Genomic DNA, 22,612 nt, shown 5'->3' on the forward strand with positions numbered 1-22,612 from the left:
CACAGATATCTTTTCCTTTAGATTGAATTTAGAAGTGCTACATTTTTCCTACTGTACAAATAAGGTCAGGCCTATTAAATTAAATTCTTCTATGCTTTGGATAATATTGGTTATTCACGTAGGCCGTTAGTAGGTATTGCTAGGTATTTTGTTTAATTTTAAACTCAGAGTAAAATCTTTTAAAGGCATTCTTATCGTAGACATTATAATTATTTGTATTCGTAATTTTACTGGAACTTTCAAAAACTTATGCTTTCTTTTTAAATTCATTTTAACAACATAACGTAATAATGGTCACGCGATCAAAAAAAAAACACGGACACGGACCGCGTGTTTTTTTTTCATCTTATAAGAGTTGATTCTTATGCGAAACGCAACTCTCGTTTAATTTACAGCGGAAACCCATTAGCGGCACTTGGCCATTAAAATTCTTTGTACACCGCATGAAAACATTCTTGACCCGCTGTAGAGGACCTTTGTTAACACGAGAGTTCGTGCTGTTTAAAGTTGTTGATGTGTTAGAACTATTTCAAGTATTTAGTTTCCCAACTCATTACATAACTGAGATATCTCAGAATACGGAATTAGGTAATTAGGTCCCGGTTCCTATCACTTAAATGTGATAAAAGCCGCGTGGCTGGTCAACATCTATAACTTGTTACTGAGTTACGAAATACTGTTGAAGGGTGCATAAGTATATTTCATAAGGTAAAATTTTAAATAAAAAGAAGAACCGTAAGAAATCAGGCACAGCCCTAACATCACATGAAAAATCAAAATCAAGTGACTCCTGTCACTTTATTAGATACGCGTAGCATAGGTACTATGCGCGTGCCGGTCTTTTATCTTCAATAGGTAATCATAGGTTATCATAAGTAAACACATACATTTTTTTAAACATATTAAAGAACATACAGAAACCTTATTCAACCATTATTGCATGCAGTGCATTGTGTCCAAACACAGTACAAACGTCTCACTTTAAACCCGCGCAATGTTGCTAGCTTACAAGCAAACCATTCTGAAGTCGAGTGGTTTTTGGTGTTTCAATAACAGTCGTGCTCATGGTGTCTGTATGTTTTTAATTCTGTGGTTTTGATGTACGGTATGCTTCTTTTATTTAATATTTTTCCTTATACCTCAACAATTTTTCGTAATTCGGTTACACGCTGTAGATATTAGACCAACCACGCAGCTTTTACGACCATGTCTAATTTTAAATCCGCGGAATGTGGCTAGCTTACAAACTTTTCTCATTTACCCCATTTCATAGTGAACGTTTAAAACATAAGAGGTAAAAGAATTACTGTCAACTGCTAAAGCACTGCCTGAAACACTACTAAAGTGGAGTAGTTTTTGATGCTTCAATATTAGTCGTGTACGTTTTTTAAGTTCTTAATTCGGTGGCACAGGGTATGATGATGATATAAAATGAAGATCTTCAGGTCTCAAGCATGAGTTATAAAAACTTAAGATAGGCTTTTTATTACTCTCACAATGCCTATCCTTAGTATTTATAACACCGACTGGAGATTTTTTCATTTTATATCATTTATTTTTATTTATTCATTGACAAAAAAGTTTACAAAAAAATACTTATAGCTAGCATCAGAAACCAACCTAGGTTTGTAATATATGCTAACAGATAGTTAATTCTGATGCGTTAACTAAGTTAACACAGAACATTATTGCCAGTTTAACATGTTATGCACAAAAATTATCAAAAGTGACTTAAAAAGTAAGATTTCAGTTTTTCTTAATCAGCTGCCCGCTTCGTATAAACGCCACTGATAATGGGTAAATTCTGACATTAAGAGAGTCTTTTATGCTAGCAGTGGCCTGTTATAGACTCTTGATGATGTTTATTGACGGCCGATTGGCGCAGTTTGCAGCGACCCTGCTTTCTGAGTCCTAGGCCGTGGGTTCGTGTCCCACTACTAAAAATGTTTGTGTGATGAGCATGAATGTTTTTCAGTGTCTGGGTGTTTATATGTATATTCTAAGTATTTATGTATATTATTTATAAAAATATTCCTCAGTCATCTTAGCACCCATAACACAAGCTACGCTTACTTATGGGCTAGATGGCGATGTGTGTTGTCGTAGTCTATTTATTATTTTTATTATTATTTTATTGATACAGGGTACCCAGCTGGCAATACTGTGGGTACTGCTGGCGGCGATCGTGGCTGGCAATGCGACAGTGGTGCTGGCCCTCTTCCTCACTAAGGCTAGAAAGAGCCGCATGAACTTCTTCATCATGCAACTTGCAATAGCAGGTAAATAACGTAGATTTATAACCGACTGTTTTGGCGGCGGGCTAACATGTTTAGGGTATGGTACCCCAATCGGCTTCTACCCGGCATCGTACCGGAACGCTAGATCGCTTGGCGGCATGTGTTTATCTGAAGGATGTTAGCCAGCCACGGCGAACCCTCTCACCAGATCAGTCTAAAGACAGTTAAGAAATTATAAATATCCAACCTCTCCCAATACCACAGCACACACCACTGCTCTAGGGAGTTCTCTCAAAATGAAGGTCTAAGTCGTCTCGAAACATAGTATGGGCATGTTGTATTCAAGTCAAGTCTCTGAAAGTCTGTAACGGGAATGTGAGAAATTTGATAAATATAGCGGACATCCGGTTTAACGTAGATCATTATATGAAGTAAGCAAGCTTAAAAAAATTATGTAAAAAATTAGCCAGCACTGACAGACAAACAAACCGACAGGCTGTACAATTTTTGACACCATCCGTATTATAACAAAGTGACCAAGCTGTAAAAGCTTCGAACCGAAACTGAAAACACATGCATATTCTCCAATATACTAGTAATATGTTTCTCCTTACCCAGATGTCTGGAATTATCGATTTCCATGTATAACTACTCAAAATACTTACTTAAAATTCTTACGCTGCATCTAGTTCCGAGCATTACTTTACTATTTATATAACGTGGCAAATAGAGTTTTAATATTGTGTGTTATAGAGTTTTGAATATTCCCTCCGCTTTGACACTAAAAACGCACCTTTATGTTTATTTATATTGTTCTTCTTTTACAGATTTATGGGTGGGTTTGATAAGCGTTCTGCCAGACCTAGTTCACCGTATAACGATATCATGGTACGCTGGTTCTGTAATGTGCAAGCTGATGAAATATTTACAGGTATTCGAACTAAAGTAAACCCCTTGCTTGAAAATTGGATACCCTTTATTACTTTTCGCTTTCGTAGACAAGTCCCTATTTCTTATCAATTTCTAACTTTTGAGTCCAATACTCAAGAGGCTATGTAATTATCTACATACATAAATGAGAATTTGATATAAAATACATTTTTAAATAAGTACCTAAATTATTGTTGTTGCAGATGTATTCTTTTACTTTTCATTTGTAGTAGTAAAAATATAATCTATGGATTAATACTTACATGAATCTGTGAAAGTAATGTAATTGATTAAATTTGTATCTTCCACACGGCCTACTGAAGTTTAAGTTTTATCATTTCTTTTTATTATGTCAACCGACAGACGTCCACTGCTGGACATCGGTCATTTTTTGTGTCGCTTGTGGCACAAATACGCTTATTACACTTATTATGATGTATTTAAGTGTCAATTTAGTATTTTGCGTATTATTTCGTTACTATTATTTTTTGGGGCGTCACATATTTTACAAAAAAGATACTTTACTTTCGTCTCTCTTTTAAGTATCTTTGGATAGTTTGTCAAATATAACAGTATATCTCAGGATCACAATAGAAAATTTTAATAAAAGTTTTAGTGTCCTAAAAATTACAATCTAGAGGATAAAATAAAGTGTGTTTTATGAAGATGCGACGTCGGTGATCCGAGATATTATAGAAAAAGCTGACTAAGGAGTGCATTCTATTATACTCGTATGGTTTATTTGTGTGAGAGCTCGTACCCAAGATTTTTAGTATCACTTAGGGGTTTTTTAAGCTTTTTTCTAAGCGAGTTTAAGCATGATATCAACACAATAATGATGATCTCGAGAATGTGCGCCATTATACAATTATTATGTCTACCCCTTTACCATGTCTTATCTCACACAAAAAGGACGGGAAAATTGTTTAGACATAAATATCTCACGGCGTTATCGTTTATTAGTCCTTAGGAAATGCATTTACACATTATTCTGAACGCTGAAATCCGCTAGATAACTTTGCGACACTGGATATGTTGGATGGAAGCAGGCGTTACTTTGCGGAATTCATGATGTATTTTGAAAAATAAGCTCAATTTGCTATACTTCGCGAAAATGCGCGAGTGTTTTTTCGCGGATTAGGTATAGCACATTGAGCCTTAATTTTCATAATAACTGGATATGGTGTAATATAGGTCCCTTACCTTTGAGGCAAGTAAGGTCCCACATCACCGTGTAAACGGTTTTTTTTAGGCTTCTACTCGTATATATAACTATCGACACTCTGCGATAGTACTATCTTTGGTTATTGGTTGCTAGAATATTTATAGATCGATCGATAGCGATTTCAGTCAGTTCAAGTTCAACTTTCTGGTAACAATTATGATATTTTTACTGTTCTATTCTTGTTCACTGTTCCATTTAATTGTATGTAGTGTGTTAGCTAGTTCATATTTTATTTTCTTTAATTTTTGTGGTGCGCTTAGAGTTGTTACTGCGGGAAATTTTGTATCATCGTACCGTTACGTAATACTATTTTGAGACTGTATATATAAGAATTATATGTCAGCATGAGCACCATTTGAACGGTATATGGCTGCTTCTAATATTTTTTTCATGACACGAGTAGGTAATTGGAACGCACAATAAACAGACGACTTCCAAGAAAAGGTCATAACTTAGTGACATCTGCCTATCAGTGCAGAAGTAATTAGTGGGATTGAGTATACGCTTTTATAATATGATTCCTAAGGTAATTTTGGACTTACCAATGCATAAGTTTAAAGAATGTGTTAAAACACATTCATGAACTTCTTAATGACAAGGTTGCTCCGACTCCGCTTTCATCTCTCACAAGATATAAAAATGAATTTTAAACCGGTGGTAGAGTCACTAGACACAGATAGACTTGACGTTTCAAAAGTGCTTATATTAGGCCTACTTGAAATAAATTAATATTGAGTTTTTATGAATTTTGCACGACCATCCTTAGTAGGACATACGTAAACATTCAATTCCGTTTTCGGTTAAATAAATCGCGATACCGCAAAGTCTATGAATCAACAAATCTACCAATCCGTAAGTCCAACAATCCGCACTGGACCAGCGTGGTGGACTAAGTCCTCAACCCTCCTCATTGTGGGAAGGGACCCGTGCCCTCTACTGGGCCGGTAAGGGGTTGAAATTATGAAGTCCGGTTTATTACGATACATCGCAATAATGTGACGTTTGTTTTAGGGTGTAGTAACATATTCCTCAACGTACGTGCTGGTTGCGCTAAGTGTGGACCGATGCGATGCAATCACACATCCTATGAGGTTCACTGGAAGTTGTAAGTACTTTTATTTATTGGTTTTTAAGACTTTTAAATATTTCTTACGTAGCATGAAGTATCTCTGAAACTGAGTGATTAAATTTTGGAAAGTAAAATCAGAGTTTTTTTTTATTACAAAATAGAAAAATCACTAAACTAAGCAGGCAAGAATTATATCAATGGAAGTCTATCAAAATAGAAATCCCTATAATCCCAAAATAGAAAATTAATAAATAGAAATCATTCTTAGCTAGTTCTAGTATCTGTATAAGCCTTAGTTTTAGCACTAGTATTAGTAGATTTTTTTATCACAGTGTTTGTCCGGGGAAGTACTACCATCTCGCTTATTTCTGTCGCAATTTCCTGTGAGCGTAGTTGCCGGAGTTATTAGTCACATGATGCTTAACACTTACGCCTTAGGTTGATGGACACGGGGCAACACGTTCTAGGAAGAACTCCTGGTATGGCCTGCGAATTGTTGTTCTGTTTATATGCAATGCTTTCCCACCTAGCCTTGGATAGGCTATCTGCTTAGTGCGTCAATTAATAATAGAAATATGTAAAAAGTTTCATCAAAGTTATTTGTTTCCAGGGAGACGTGCACGCGCTCTTATAGTTGGCGCTTGGGTCCTCAGCTTCCTCTTTTGTATGCCGATGCTGATTTTGTTTGACGAAGCCAATATTCAAGGTACGTTGACTTTGGTCTTCTTTAAGCATAAAGTGTTGTGCTTAAGTCGCTTAAAAGTGTCTGAAGACTAAAGTCTTAAAACAGTGCGTGTTGCCAGTGATAACTTACGGCGCTGAAACGTGGTCGCTTGCTATGGGCCTCATAAGAAGGTTCAGAGTCACTCAAAAGGCGATGGAGAGAGCTACACTCAGAGTATCTTTACGTGATAAAATGATCAGAAATTAGGAGATCAGTAGAAGAACTAGAGTTCCTAAAGCTGAATGAGTCGCAAAGTTGAAGTAGCAGTGGGCGGGTCATATAGCGAGTGGAACCGATGGAAGTTGGGGTATTGGTAGAATCGTACCCACACTGGTAAGCAGCGTTGGCTGATCGAGATGGACAGATGACATCAAACGAGTCGCAGAAAGCTGGACACAAGCGGCACAATAACATAGTATTTGGTGTTCCCTACAAAGTACTTATATCCAGCAATCGACGTCCATTACTTTATATTATGATGATAATGTTTAATGTTTACTTTCTTTTGGAAGCTCATGATCCGAGAATCCATAATAACCTGAGTTATGAGTTAACCTCGTGAAAAGAGCCTTACCTTTTCTCGATTTATAAACGCCACAAGCAATAAAATAAAGCTCGCGCATTACAAACTTTTTAAAATTAATAGTACTTTATCCCCGGCAACAGGAAACTAATTTAATTACTCACTCGAATAACTCTAGAAGTTACTCAGAAGAACTAATCTCAAGATTGCCTGATACACTTTGTTGTCCCTAATAAAATTATAACACTGGCAACCGGTCTGTTTGCAACTTCTGATGAGTTTCCCATACCTTCCCATACATCTTTGGTGCAGTGGTAAGTGCTGTTACCCTATAAGTGGAGATCCTGTTTTGATTTCCGGTAGGGGCTGAATTTCCTTTGGTCTGCTTTGGTGCATCATTCGGTCGAGGCTACTTAACAACAAAAACGGGGTCGCTGAGCGATTTAGCGTGCCGGTACGATGTCTTGTGGAAACTGATTAACTGTTAGTATGGCTTATAATTGCCATACCCGTAACGTTAAAAGATCCATGCATCTTTTAAAATGATGAAAGCTAACAAATTGAATATATTTTTAGAATTTTACTCCATACCTCACACTCATAGTCGTCACAAATTTTATTATAATTTGAAGTAATATTTCGCTGCGTTAGGAAAATTCGAGGAGTTCTGCATTAAACATTGCACCGAAATTATGAATACGTACACATTTTCAGCGAAAATTAAGATTTCAAATTTTAATTTTCTTATCTACTTTTATGCACGAAGCTACTCGTATATCACGCTCTACTGAATCGGTGGTAAAGTGGTTAGCACGGTGCCTACAAATCACTAGGTAATGGGTTCTAATCCCAAAAATTATAAAAAGGTTTGTCAAGATTATGGTACCAATAGTAGATGGTAGCGGGCTAAGGGTATCACAGACAGGGTATAAACCCATACTCCAAATCGGTTTCTACGCGGAATCGTACGGGAGCACTTGACAGCCGCTTGGTAGCACGGCTCGGCAGGGTGGTAAACAGTCCACGCCCGAAGCTGTCCACCAAAGAAGACCACCCATTCCCGTAATCGGATTCTACGCGGCATTGTAGCGAAACCCCAACTGCTTAGCGGTACGATTTTTTTCTATTATATCTCCGGGGAAAGGATATAAATTTAACTTCTACCACAGCTTTATTCACACTCAGAGCACTGGCGCACGAGTGGGGTGGCCATACGTCCGGAATTGTCCGGACATGTCCGATAATACAGGTCTTTGTCCGGAATGCGGGGAGAAAGTCTAAACCGTCCGGAATTTCTACATGTAATGCACTGACATGTTATAGCGAGCGCGGGCGGATGGAGAGGCGCTTCCCCTCACCTCACCCCTTCCCCCCGGTCTCATTCACACTTCACAGTCATAAAGTCCGCACGCGCAGGAAAAATTTGAAAATTTTCTTCGTTTATTCATAAACACGATGTTTATCAATATTAATATTACATTTATAAGAAAGTCAGGAAATCTCATCAAGTCTCCGGCATATTCTCCGGAATTTAGATTTTTTTGATCTAGGAACCCTGCGCACGAGTGGAAATAATATCGATATAACAAATGTGTGTTAATAACCGGGGGTAAAGTGTTCCAGTGATTTAGCAGGGGTTAGTTATACCCATTGTCAGGGGATATAATCGGGGGACCGCACGTGCTTGCCCTGCTAAGCAGAAAATATTCGGAAATTATAAATTACACCACACAGATTCTCCTGCTTTTCGCGGAGTATAGCAAATTAAGCTTAATTTTGATAATATATCATGGATTTCCGCAAAGTAACGCCTGCTTCTATACAACGTGAGTTTTTATTATCTGCGGGATATTAAAAATTTGCAAAGTGGTGAAAGCCCATTGGTTAGTATTTCGGTGTAACTTCCGAATTCGGATTCGAATCCCAGCACCTCTAACATTTCTATGTTATATGCGTTTAAGTTATTAAAATATCATTTACTTCAACGGTGAAGGAAAACATCGTGAAGAAACCTGCATGCCTGAAATTTATCTGCATGTTGGAGTCCAAGAATCCGCACTATGCCAGCGTGGTGGACTACGGTCTATACCCCCCTTCCCCCCTACGGTCTGTACTCCCCTTCTCATAGTGGGAGTAGGCCCGTGCCTGTAGTGGGCCTATAATGGGTTGATATTATGATGATGATATCAAAAACTCTACGCAGTCTCTTACTCCAGTCTTACTATCTAATATACGTATAATATACCAAAATAATAATAATAATAATAAAACAGTTTATTCACAATAATGTAGGTACATAGAGTTTTTATAATGTATAGTAATTATTATTATATTTATACAAACAAATGCGTACCTCACAAATTATATTGGTGTGTATGTAATAAATGTATGAAATGGTGCAATTTAAAATCTACTGTCCCTGATGTAGGTAAAAACCTGTATTACATGCGACAGTGCTCTCCTTAAATTGTTGTCTCCGATGATCGAGTGTATTAATGTGCGTGTGTGAGTTTGCGTCACGTAGGTAATTGTACTCGCGTATATAAAAAACTGATAATCGAGTCTAAAGTGCATAGAGTGAAAGCTGTCATCATAAAAATAATGAACGTTTCAAAATGGCGGACTCACAAAGAGGGTCCAAATAATGGCCCCGCCTTCATATGGTTATTAAATGAAAGGGGACGGTGAGTAGAATACAAAAACTATTCTAAATGAAAGTGAGCTTATCCGGCGAGTTTATCATCATAAATCCAATATGACGGGTGCTCCTAGATATAGAACTACTTTATTCTCGGATAAAGGACCTTCCCTTATACTGATACCCCTTTGCCCGTACCCCTGATAGGTATGAAATAGCAGTGGGCAGATAGGAAAATAGGAAACATTCATCTCCGTCATAGAATTCCGCGAAAAAAATTATATTCCAAATGGATTCATCCATATCAACTTATATTTGATAAAATGGTTAGATTACGGTTCTTTATCACAAAAGTTTTGCTGTAACGGTTTGTTTCTAAAATAAGCGTCTGTATTAAAATTTTTATGATCAATTAAGGAGAAAAAAGAGGGGATTAAAAGTAATAACAAAAAAGGCCCAGCCAGTTTAGAGTTTTGCAAAACACAAGACAGGCAATCATGTTTATATATATTTCTTGTGTGCGTGTGTATGTCACTGAACTGCTCCTAAACAGCTGGACCGATTTGAATGAATTTTTTGGTATCCGTTTGGGTGGCACCCTGGATGGTTTAGATTCACAAATCAGCCCGACAGATGGCGCTGATGATATATCAGATACACTGAGTAGCGGTTTCCCGCGACAACACATTAAACTTCAACAAAACGCGTCGCAACACCCTCCCGTCCCATTATTTCATTTCTGAGGTAATAAGCTCAGTACAGTTATTTTAAGTAGCAAACAAACTTTCACAATAATTAGGCTAACAATTGCAAACAATAATTAAGATATTATTGTTTGGGTATATGTATATATGCACCACCTAACTATTTTCTGTACGTGTTTTTTATCTTCGCCATTGTTGCCTGGAAGAAATCGCTATGAAACGATAAAGCCGCCAAATTTACGTTGTTTTGTTATACTTTTCTTTTTTTTTCTATGTCCTTTTAGTGGTGTGCAATAAAAGTAATTCATTCATTCATTCATATTAGCGCAAACAAAAAAACCGTTTCAGCTATTAGTATTTCAATTATCATCAATAACCTAAAAGTCCAATTTTGGTCTAAAGGCCTCTCCAAACTGAACGGATTGCTCATATCCACCCTTGGGTAGACGGGTTGGTGATATCAGTAGATGGTAATAGTAGCAAAGAGTATAAATTAATGCTTTAGAACAAAATTTTATTAAACATCTCTTACATATTTTAAGTCTGCAACTTCACTTAATTTTAATTATTAATTATTGATCATTGTAGTTTTTTTTATTTTATTTTTTACATTAATATTTTTAAAACCAAAAAATGTATGACGTTCATAAGTGCTGTAACTATAGCCTAAATTGAATAAAGATTTGATTGAAGATTGACGGCCGATTGGCGCAGTGGGCAGCGACCCTGCTTTCTGAGTCCAAGGCCGTGGGTTCGATTCCCACAACTGGACAATATTTGTGTGATGAACATCAATGTTTTTCAGTGTCTGGGTGTTTATCTATATATTTTAAGTATTTATGTATATTATTTATAAAAATTATTCATCAGTTATCTTAGTGCCCATAACACAAGCTACGCTTACTTTGGGACTAGATGGCGATGTGTGTATTGTCGTTCCCCCGAGTAACGTCCTAGACAACTGAGTTCTGATCTGCCCTCATCACTCGGCCTTATTAAATTTTTGTAAAACTTATACTTACTTTATAAATTCTTGTTATATTTTACAAAGGTACTCCCCAATGCTGGTCAAGCATGAACCAACTGCAATGGCAGATATGGATGACAACGGTATTCATCTCACTATTTGTTGCGCCTGCGCTCACGATAGCTGCCTGCTACGGGGTCATTCTGATCAAAATTCAGCAGAAGAGTCGACGCGTGCTCAGCAAGAGAGCAGCTGCTAGACAAAGTTAGTAAAACAAAGACACATAGACTTACGCCGGAAGTTATTAAAAGTTAAGTTAAGTTGTCTGGTGGGCTTTGACTGTGGCAGTTACCATCTTACCGACAAATACGTGCTACGTGGTATGACTACCATACTCCCTAACAGGATAGCCCTCTTCTATCTTAGACTGTATCATAACTTAATACTAGGTGAGAATGCAGTCAAGGGCTAACTTGTAGTGGAATAAAAAAATATTCAATGTAATCCAAAATCTTAAGATTTCAGATTGAATTTAGTTCTGCTATCCTTATCTACAAGGAAGAATAGAAATAGAACTGCTCAATTCAATCTATTCTAGAATTCGTCAAAGTTTAACTTAAATCTGAACAAGCTGAACTTATTTCTTACTTATGTGGACAGCATAAGCCGAATACCTAATAAATGGTCCGAACTTGGAAGTGGCTTATATTGGTAGTTAGGACTTAAAGCAGTATTATTATAATATTGTTGATGCTCTTGTTTCACAATTATAATAATCTTAGAAGTACGCGAACCTGCGTTAGGCTAGCGTGAAAATCAAGCCACGTTCCCCTTTCCCCTACGAGATAGAAGATAGACAAAGCAGACGGCCGATTTGCGCAGTGGGCAGCGACCCTGCTTTCTGAGTCCAAAGCCGTGAGTTCGATTCCCACAACTGGAAAATTTTTGTGTGATGAACAGGAATGTTTTTCAGTGTCTGGGTGTTTATATGTATTTTATAATATAAGTATTTATGTATATTATTCATAAAAAAATATTCATCAGTCATCTTAGCACCCATAACACAAGCTACGCTTACTATTGTCGTAGTATATTTAAAAAAAAAAAAAAAATAATAATTTAATTTCTAATTTCGTATAGCATTTTCTTGTATGCCTTTGGTTGCCTGGAAGAGATCGCTATTTAGCGATAAGGCCGCCAAATTGTACGTTCTACCTTATTGTGCTGTTGTATTTGTATCTCTGTAAATTTTCTCTGTGGTGTACAATAAAAGTGTATTCATTCATTCATTCATTCAAAAAAAAAAAGCTAGTCCAACGCCTTTGATCTAGTGTTGAATGCCGAAGTGGTCTAAAGTCGTCCATTACTACTAAGGCACATAAAGGTCCAGCACTCTTCACTTATGCCATATTCAGACGGCTTCGTCAAGTCTCTTTTTGATTATTCTAAGTAGTGTTAACTGGATGAGTCTGATAATAGGAACTTAATTAAAACTTCTCTTGCAGGCAGCGATGATTTGGATAGTCGAAGAGCGAGCAGTCGTGGAATAATACCGAAAGCTAAGATTAAAACGGTTAAGATGACTTTCGTAATCGTGTTTGGTAAGTACATTATTTCAACTATTTCGACGACCTCCCTAACGCAACTTTGAGCGCTGTGAATTTAAGCAGAGGAAGGGTTCGAAGGGAAGGAAGGGGCAATTTGGAAATTTATAATTTCTGAGTTTTCTCTGGTCTGGTCTGGTGGGAGGCTTTCCGACAAAGCGATTTAGTGTTCCGGTACGATGTCGCGTGGAAGCCGATTAGGGGTATGACTACCATTCTCCCTAACAGGTTAGCCCGCTACCATCTTAAACGGCATCATCACTTACCACCAAGTGAGATTTCAGTCAAGGGCTAACTTGTAGAGGAATAAAAAAAAACTATATTCTGGACTAGTTGCCCCAACATTTGCCCCAGGGTTAGACGATGGCCATTCTATTTCGGATTTTTCAACAGAATTGTGTACCAATAATAGTGATGCAACCAAACGTTGGGACTTTCCCAATGTTGCTGGGACAAGCATGTGTTTTTGAGTTAGAGTTAAATTGCGCTACGTGGACAAACGAAACGTTTCAAATCTTTCATTCGCTTAACGAAACTCTCCAAAAGTTTAAATCACTACTAAATCACAAACATTGGATCTAATTCTTTATCTCTTCAGAGTAACAGACTTAACTTACGTTATCTTCGTTACCTGGTTGTCTAGGACAATTTACCACAAACATTGTTACCAACGACTGAACCAACCTATAACGGCTGGGCGAAACTAGATTCTAAAGACTGACATGTTAATATCACCGTTGTGACAACGCACAAAAAAAATCATCATAAGATAATAATTGAGTAATAAAGATAAATAATGTCGTAAGTATTCGCATTGTTTTAATTTAAAAAGTTTACAATACAATTTCCAGAATAATATAATAAAACATACTTATCAAAGTGGATGATCGACTCGAAAACAATACACAATCTGCAGCAGTTTAATTAAATGGAAACAATTTCCAATTATTATTCAACTTAATGGAGCATTCATTATATTTCACATTTGCTTTCCAATTAAATAAATTACACATTTTGTGCGTTGGCGTTGGTAGCGATAACAAATCAGTCGAATCCAATTTATTTATATGTACTTTTATATATGGAAGTTCCGAACAGGGTAGGTAATCGGGTGGATGGTATAATTTGGTAAAATCCTTCAACAATTACAATTGTTAAAAACTTTAATATATGTAAGAAATGTATGCTACTGTCTGTACCGCACGGAACCCTCTGTCCGTAAGTCTGACTCAGGCTTGGCCGATTTCTAACATTTCTTAAAACATAAAAAAGTGAGTAATTTATGAGAAAGTAAAATGACGTTGAATGTTTATTGGGTCACATTACTACGCATTTATAGTTAGACGCCTTCATACTTTTATATATTCTAAAGTATATCTATGACCTTATTACAACTGGGATTTGATTTACATCTAGTCTTAAAATATAACGGCAACAAAACGTGTATAAACATGATTTCGCATTGCCGAATGGTATTGATATTTTAAGCGTAAGAACCTTTATTATAAATGCGGAGGTCTGTTAATTTATTTCGAGAAAATCACTCCAACTGACAATATAACAATACTAATGAAGCAATTGTTTCATTTGATTGATTTTTTTTTTGCAAAAAATTATTTTTAGAAAAGGGTAAGTATCTTTGTTAATAATAAACAATTAAGAAAAGTTAAATTTGGAAAAGTTGAAAAGCATAACATTTAATAAATACATAAATAATAAATAATAAACAAATAAATATACTACGACAATACACACATCGCCATCTAGCCCCAAAGTAAGCGTAGCTTTTGTTATGGGTACTAATATGACTGTTGAATATTTTTATGAATAATATACAAACATACTTATACTTATAATATACAGATGAATACCCTGACACTGAAAACATTCATGTTCATCACACAAACATCTTCCAGTTGTGGGAATCGAACCCACGGCCATGGACTCAGAAAGCAGGGTCGCTGCCCATTGCGCCAATCGGACATCAAAATAATATGCATAAAATACATTACGACATGCAGCTAAACATCCAGACACTGAAAATTCATGATCATCTCACAAACATTTGCCAGTAGTGGGAATCGAATCCGGCCAAATCCAGTCGGCCGTCAAAAATAAATGTTTCATCCTAATCAATAAATAACCAATATTCATCAGTCGTCTTAGTACCCATAACACATGCTACGCTTAATTTGGGGCTAGATGGCGATGTGTATATTGTCGTAGTATATTTATTTATTTTTAAGTATTTTTCTTTTTTTGCTTATTATCGTGTTTTTTCTTGAAGTAACTTCTTCTATATCCAAAGAATGTTATCGAAGTAGGGTCAACGTTTTGTGACACCTTTTAGCTGAGTTTACCCATTATTAATAACAAGTATGTTAAAATATATATGTATTTTTGATGATGATTTACAAAGCATAATTTTTTACAGCTACACAAAAATCGCATTAAACTCAATAGTGTAATGACCTGAAAAAGCAATGCTGAAAAATTTGCATTAAAAAGCGTTGTCTCAAAAGAAACATGCTACATGATAGCTAGAACCGACGATAAAAACATTTTTATGATCCCGTCCATTATATTCTAAGTGGACAAAACTGCCACTCTAATAGCTTTTTTCATAAAGTATTTAAACATTAGGTATTTAAATAATATTAAAATTCTTAATCCCAGCCACTTATGTCGCGGGATCCAAGAAAAGCTGTTTTTAATGTTCTTTTATTTATGCCACTGTTTGTGGAACGGATATTCTAAATGGTTTTAGAACTTTAATGGCAAATAAAATAGTTTTAGTATGACTGCATCTGGTGGGATTTTGTTTACAAAAGTATACCATATTGTATTCCAGTTCAAATCGGTTAAGTTAATTCATAAAACTGTATAATAAACGTACAAACATCTGAGGCCTTGATGTAAGTTTTCATGTTTCACATCTACGTTAGCGTAAATCTGCCAGAATTTGACAACTTCACAAAAAGATACTATGAACAATGAATATTGCTAGGTTCCCAACAAAGACAGGTTTATCTATTCATCTGTAAATAAAACATCGACGCATGCATGACTGTCTTAACGTTCATTTATGCTATGTTCACCTCAGCGAACTAAAGAACACACAAACCTACCTAACCTGGACAAAAATGTAGTGTTGTTTAATTCATTGTTTGTTTCTTATATTATGTTGGATATTTCTCCTACTGGCACTTTGACCAATGTTGATCTAGAAGAGGTGGCATTAAATAAAACGTAGCAATATTCAGCAAACCAAACAGCTTATTTAATAGAAACCTAAAATAAGTTTAACGAATGAGGTGATGCAGAATTCTTGGTAATTATCAGTTGAAGATCTATAAAGGAAAGTTAGCACAGCACTGGTTTTACCGTAAAATAATGAAGATTACAAAATCCCATTTTAAAAGTGTCAGCATTAGATTATAAAAGGGGAAAAATGATAAAAAAATACACATACACAACCATTTTTAAAAACAAAAGCTTTGATAAATCCAACAAATGCATGTTAATGCAAGCAATGAGAAATAATGGCCAGACACTTAGAGCTCAGAATAGTTAATGGCAGATACTTATTCTAAAGTACCATCTTGCTAGCCATTTTATTTAGATACGCTAGGATAAGGCTTCTTTTAAATGTTAGCATTGTGAATCATCGTCATCAATAGTCTCCCAACGGGAGAGTTTACCTATAATCACCATGACGGGTTTGTATAATTTTAAATCTTATTTATTGCACCACCTACCTCTTTTCTATGTTTTTCCTTTTACGCCATTGGTTGCCTGTAAGAAATCGCTATGAATGTATGTATGTCTCCTCTCTGAATGAGAAGGGTTTAGGCCGTAGACTACCACGCTGGCCAAGTGGGGATTGGTAGACTTCACACGCCTTTGAGAATGTTATGAAGACCTCTCAGGCATACAGGTTTCCTCACGATGTATTCCTTCACCGTTTACAGCAAGTGATATTAAATTTCTGAAATTAAAAACGCACATAACTCCATAAAGTCAGTGGTGCGTGCCGGGGCTTTAACTCCTTACCTACTAGGATATCGCCGCTAATCAGCGTATATATTAAGTTTTAAATATTTGCTGCGTGGTGATTGTAGTTGAGAATATAGCAGTTGTCACCACCGCCGCTTTCTGTGGGTATCGTACGAGGCAACAGGGAATATAACGGACAACAATAATGTCGTTTTTGCTACTAATACCATCTAATGCGATCAACGTAAGACTTGATTAGACACTTTCGGCACTCAAAAAGCCGAAAGGCATTGAATAGCCCATTCTGAATACATTCTCCATTTAAATGAAAAAAATGAAAAAAAAAAAATGAAAAAATTTTTTTATTCAAAAAATACGTTTTACATTTAACATTTATCCGTTGTTGGGACATCCTTTTAAGTAATTATTTTACTTGTGCCAGGGTGTCCCGCCTTCCGTAAAATGTATATAATATGTATTATCTGTGTATATATTCTTATATATATAAAATCAAATCAATAACCGGGAGAGAGTGTGTGTGTTTCTGTGTGTGTGTGTGTGTGTGTGTGTGTGTGTGTGTGAGTGTTTGTGTGTGTGTGTGTGTGTGTGTGTGTGTGTGTGTGTGAGTGTTTGTGTTGCGATTGGGATTTTACTTGTTTGCTTCGAGTAATGCCTCAGTGTCTTCATATGTTAGTTTTCCAAGCCACTCAGTTAGAGTCTTTTTAAGCTGGTAAGTATTAAGTGAGTGTATATTTAATAAACTGTTTACCTTCTTGTAGATATAAGTCGATTGTCTAGTATATTGTTTTTTAGCAAATGTAGTTTTTACAATATTTGAACCTGTTCTAATGTTTATTCTTCTTTTCGTCTTTGTGTTTATGTCTATGGTTACTGTTTTATGCCTCCTTAATAATAGTTGTAATATATATAGCTTTCTCACACTCAACAAGTTATCTATGGAGTATAGCTCAATTGTGGGGAATCGATATGGTTTGCAGTACATTACTTTTAACAAGGCGCGATGACTACGTTCTAATTCAAGGAATTTAATTTTTGATGCTCCTCCCCATATTGGAACGCAGTAAGACAGTATGGATTTAGCAAGAGCTGTATAGACTTGTTTAACAACTTTATTTGTTGCAACATGTCTTAAGATTTTAAAGATCCAAATTAATTTTCTAATTCTGCTAGATATTAATTCAAGATGGGAATGCCAGGATAATCTTTGGTCAATAATTATGCCTAAGTATTTGGTTGAGTTTATTTTATCAATGGTAGGACACGTACAAATTACGCTCTGGTCGTCACAGTAATGTATTTTTAGATTTGATGTAATTGGTTGACTTTTATTATTTATTGCGAAACATATATAGTTTGTTTTATTAGTGTTAAGTGTGAGAAAGTGAGCATTAAGCCAACTTGAAATTTTTCTTAAGCCTGTTTCGGCAGCGCTATGAACTTCTATCCAAGTTTTCCCATAAAATACTATAGCAGTGTCATCTGCATAAGAGTAAATATGTCCAGAATTTATTTTAAAATCACATAAGTCATTTATGTATATTAAAAACAAGGTAGGTCCCAAGACACTACCTTGTGGAACACCAAAGGTCATTTCAAGATCAGAACTGATAGAGTCGTCTATTTTTACGCGCTGAGTTCGGTTACTTAGATAGTCCTTCATCAGGTTAAGCTGGTTTCCTCTAATTCCTATGTTATGTAGTTTTTTTACAAGGATGGGGATAGAAACTGTATCGAACGCCTTTTTTAGATCCAAAAAGACAGTTAGACATTTATTTTTCTGGTCAAGATGGTCAGTAATTCGCGAAGTTAAATCTAAGATGATATCTTGCGTACTTTTCCCTTGTCTAAAGCCATATTGCGAGGTAGATAATATGTTAAATTTATTTAGGTAGTGAATTAGTCTGTTATTAATTAATTTTTCCATTACTTTAGACATACCCGTTAATACTGAAATTGGCCTGTAGTTATTGATTTGAGTTTTTTCCCCATTTTTATACACAGGAGTAATAATTGATTGCTTCATAAGTGAAGGGAAAACACCTTTTGTAAAACAAAGATTTGCTAAATAAGTGAGTATGGGAACTATTAAGTCTTTTGAGCGTTTTAAAAACTTTGTAGGGATGTTATCAATACCAGAAGCACTGTCTGATTTTAACTTCAAGAGAATTGAAGTTACCTCTTCGTGATCGGTATTTAAGATAACAAAGGATGACAATTGATTATTACCGTTAGGTATCTCTATTGATTTGTGAAGGAGTGATAATTGATTGTTTGATTCAATTTCTTTAGCAAGGTTTGGTCCAACATTAGCAAAGAAGTTATTTACCGAGTTAACTGCCTTTGCAGGACATGGGTCGATGTCTAGTAATTGGGAATTTGTTGTTTTACTGGGTTTTGAATTAGTTAAATTTCTTACATTGTTCCATAGCACTTTTGGATTTTTATCAAGTAATAATTTCCTATCATGTAAACGTTTTACTTTCTTAATTAAATTGTTACAGTAATTGCGATATCTTTTAAATGTTATTTTAAGTATGTTATCATCTGGATTACGTTTTAGTTGTTTTTGCAAATTATTTCTATGACGAATACAGCGTAAGATACCATGAGTTATCCATGGTTTTAATGTTCTTTGTTTTTTAGGTAAATTCATAGTATGTGTATTTTCTTGTAAAGATTCAGTGATTTTAGTAGTTAGAGTTTCAAGTAAACTGTTCGGGTCGTCACATTGCAGTAAAGAAGATAGGTTTTTATTTGCTAGTGTTATAAGAGCTTTGTCAAAATCAATATAAGTTTTCTTCTTAGTAGTCTCTCTAGCATATTTAATTTTAGTTAAACTACAAAATACCATAAGATGGTCTGTGATGGTTGTGTTAAAGACAGCTACACTAGCATTGATCTTTTTTCTGTCCAGTTTTAGCATAAAGTGGTCTAAGCAGCTATTATCTCTAGTTGGTAATATATGCCCTGGTAAAAGTCCAAACGTAGATAGCATATTTAGATAATTATGTCTATTTTTATGATCTGTGGAACTTTCATTAGGTTTCTGGATAAGATTAATATTAATATCTCCAGTTACTACAATACTTTTACAAGTTTTGATTATGTCAAGGTGCATTCTAAGTGATTCAGTAAATCTATCAGTATTAGTATTAGAAGGTGACCTATATATACCTAGTATGATATGATTAAAAATATCAATCTGAACACATGATGCTTGATCTAAGATAATTTCTTTTATTTTAGGATTAAGATTGCTTTTAACAAATATTACTACCCCATCGTTTTGGTTGAGACGATTAGCTGTAGCAAATGATATATAGTTATTTAACTGAGGTAAGTTTTTACTGTCGTCAAGTCTGCATTCTGTTAGTATTAATATGTCGATTTCATGCCTTAGATTTGATATTGTTACTTGTAAGTCATCAATGTTTTTATATATACTTCGTATATTTTGGGTGATAATAGTTAAATCTTTTTTATTTATATGTATATATTCATTTAAGTTTTCGATATCGCAATTTATTGAAGTAGCTATTTCAGTTTTGTCTATTTCATTCACTGTTGATAGTGTATTATCCATTTTGAAATGTTTTTCCCTGTATGCGTGTGAAGCAAGTGTTCGTCACCACGGTATGATTAAAGATTAGCTTACAGTATTTTTCGTGTAGTGTAATATACGTCCTTCTTAGCAGCAATTCATGTGTTACAACTATGATATTCCAGAGTAGTAACATAGATTTTTTAGGTAAAGATTGTTTGAGTATGTTTGGTGTGTATAGCAAACTATATAGGGTGATTTTTGGTAGTAATTTGTAATTGTAAGTTATGGAATGTGACCTTTGAGAGATATGTGTGAGTAAAGTAAGTGATGTGTGTATGAAAATATTTAGCTCGCATGTTTTAAGATTATATACAATCAGATAGATGTAGTAACAATGTAAATTTATAAGAGTGATTGACACTGTATTCACTAAGCATAGTCAGTCTTCTTGTTGCAGTTTTTGAATTTGGGCCTCGTTAGTAATCAGAATCACTCGCGAATTGTCGTCTTTCCTCACATACACTTTGCCATAAGACGTCCAACAGTATTTATATAGACCCGAATTTGTAAGCCCTCTTCCCAGAAAATATAGTCGGGAGGCCTTCGCTGTTAAGTTTTCAGATATGTAAACCGGAGCGTCTGGTTCACGGCGTAGTCCTAAATGTTTCGCACAGATTTTTGTCTTGTTTTTTATATTAAAAGACTTACTCATTTTAAGGAAGTTATTTTTGGTTATTGTTGACATTGTTTCTATTATTATAGGCGTATTCCTTTGTCCTTCCTTTCTTGGACGTACTCTATATATGTCTCTTATATCAGACCTACTTATTTCACAATCAATGTTTTTGGACAGGCAAGTTACCATGTCAAGCAAATCCTCCTTAGTCTCTTTATCATTCCTCGGCACATTTTTAACTTCAAAGCTAGTTTTCCTCATCCCTTTCTGTATGTCTTCAATTTTATCTTCCAAAATAGTTATGTATTTTCTATCTTCCTGCGCTTGCATTTCCAATAATTCAATTTTCTTTTTATATTCTTCATTTTGAGATGTGAGAAATGCAATAGAATTTTCTATGTTTCGATTTGATTGCTGAATGTCTGCTAGTGTCGGTGTAATTTTCTTTATTTCTTCACTATTTGTGGACACCATAGAGTGTATCAAGCTTTTCATTTCCTCCTTGAATACAGAGAATTCAAAACTAAAGTCCTCTTTTTCCCTCTTTCTTTTGTTACGCAATGAGACAAAACTTGATGTTGAGTCCGATTTGTTAGGCGAATCTTCCGCAATGTTAGATTCAGAGAATGATTTGTTCATATTGAATCCTTTAATTTATGTTATATTAACTTTTGATAATCTTAGAAGGTAATTTAGTTTATCAAATCTGAACTCCTCGACAGTGTGGGACAAGCATTACCAATCATATCAGTCGAAAGTATGGCTCAGGCATTATAATACCCCAACTAAGAGATCAAATGCGCATGTGCTCCATTCGCTGTACAAACAATAACAAAAGTCTGGATGTTCAAATGTCACAATCGTTACAGTTAGTAATTGTCAGGTACCAGGGTTGCATGAGCTCAGCGCAGGTCAACGTTAACGGCCACGCCTCGGAACAAGATGGCTTCAATGAAGGAGGCGCTTGCGCAGCAGTGAATCACGCCCTCCAGCAAGATGGCTGTCCTGAAGGGGCGGCGCATACACTCTTAACTCTGACGTCGCCGCTGAGACGGGGCCTGTGGCTTCCTAGTAGACCTCCTGAACACTTATGCACTCCTATTATTTTAAATTTATTTTTGAACACAATTTAATTTAATATTAATATATATAAAAATTTACACTATGATCGCACGTCTACTCGATACCGAGGTCCGGGGGGAAAGGGGGAAATATTTCATTTGAAAGGCAAATAGTTCTTGCATCTTTACGAAATACCACGCAACGTGTAAGCTCTCGCTGACTATAATATTACTTTTACGTCGTTTTTCCACATTTCAACGGGGTTTTAATTTTCCGTGCATAAACGAAATTTAAGTTTATAAGGTACATTTAATTTTAACCTCAACGCCCTTCGGACACAGTTAGACCTTTAAAAAAAACTGTATTTTTAATGAAACGCTAAAATATTTCATTTGAAAGGCATTTCCAAGTGAACGCACAAATATAATAAAAATGCCGTCGTTTTGTGCATGTAAGCATGTTTACGGATCACGAGGTCTTTGGTTCTAAGTCCAGTTTTTCAGCCCAGAGTAAAGAGAGTAAGAGAAATAGGCTCTGTAAACCCCCGTGCCTCGGAGGGCACGTTCAACCGTCGGTTTTGGTAATCACAAGTTAGTGATAATAGTCGTTATCATAATACTCTGCTCCGATGCATGTATTACGATGATGATGATTGTAATGCGGGTTACATTAACGCAGAATGGAGGGTCATG

General features: G+C 35.6%; 1 protein-coding gene across 1 annotated transcript in view; it reads left to right on the forward strand.

Moving 5' to 3' along the window:
• The window catches only part of LOC120625841 (cardioacceleratory peptide receptor-like), a 37,018-nt gene that overhangs the window by 5,146 nt on the left and 9,260 nt on the right, over nt 1–22,612 (forward strand). The window contains exons 2-7 of the mRNA XM_039893079.1: nt 2,144–2,279; nt 3,065–3,168; nt 5,404–5,497; nt 6,072–6,167; nt 11,102–11,281; nt 12,523–12,618. Coding sequence (XP_039749013.1) covers nt 2,144–2,279; nt 3,065–3,168; nt 5,404–5,497; nt 6,072–6,167; nt 11,102–11,281; nt 12,523–12,618 — 706 coding nt within the window. The remainder of the gene's footprint in view (nt 1–2,143; nt 2,280–3,064; nt 3,169–5,403; nt 5,498–6,071; nt 6,168–11,101; nt 11,282–12,522; nt 12,619–22,612) is intronic.

Source organism: Pararge aegeria, chromosome 8, assembly GCF_905163445.1.
Source record: "Pararge aegeria chromosome 8, ilParAegt1.1, whole genome shotgun sequence".
NCBI lineage: Eukaryota > Metazoa > Arthropoda > Insecta > Lepidoptera > Nymphalidae > Pararge > Pararge aegeria.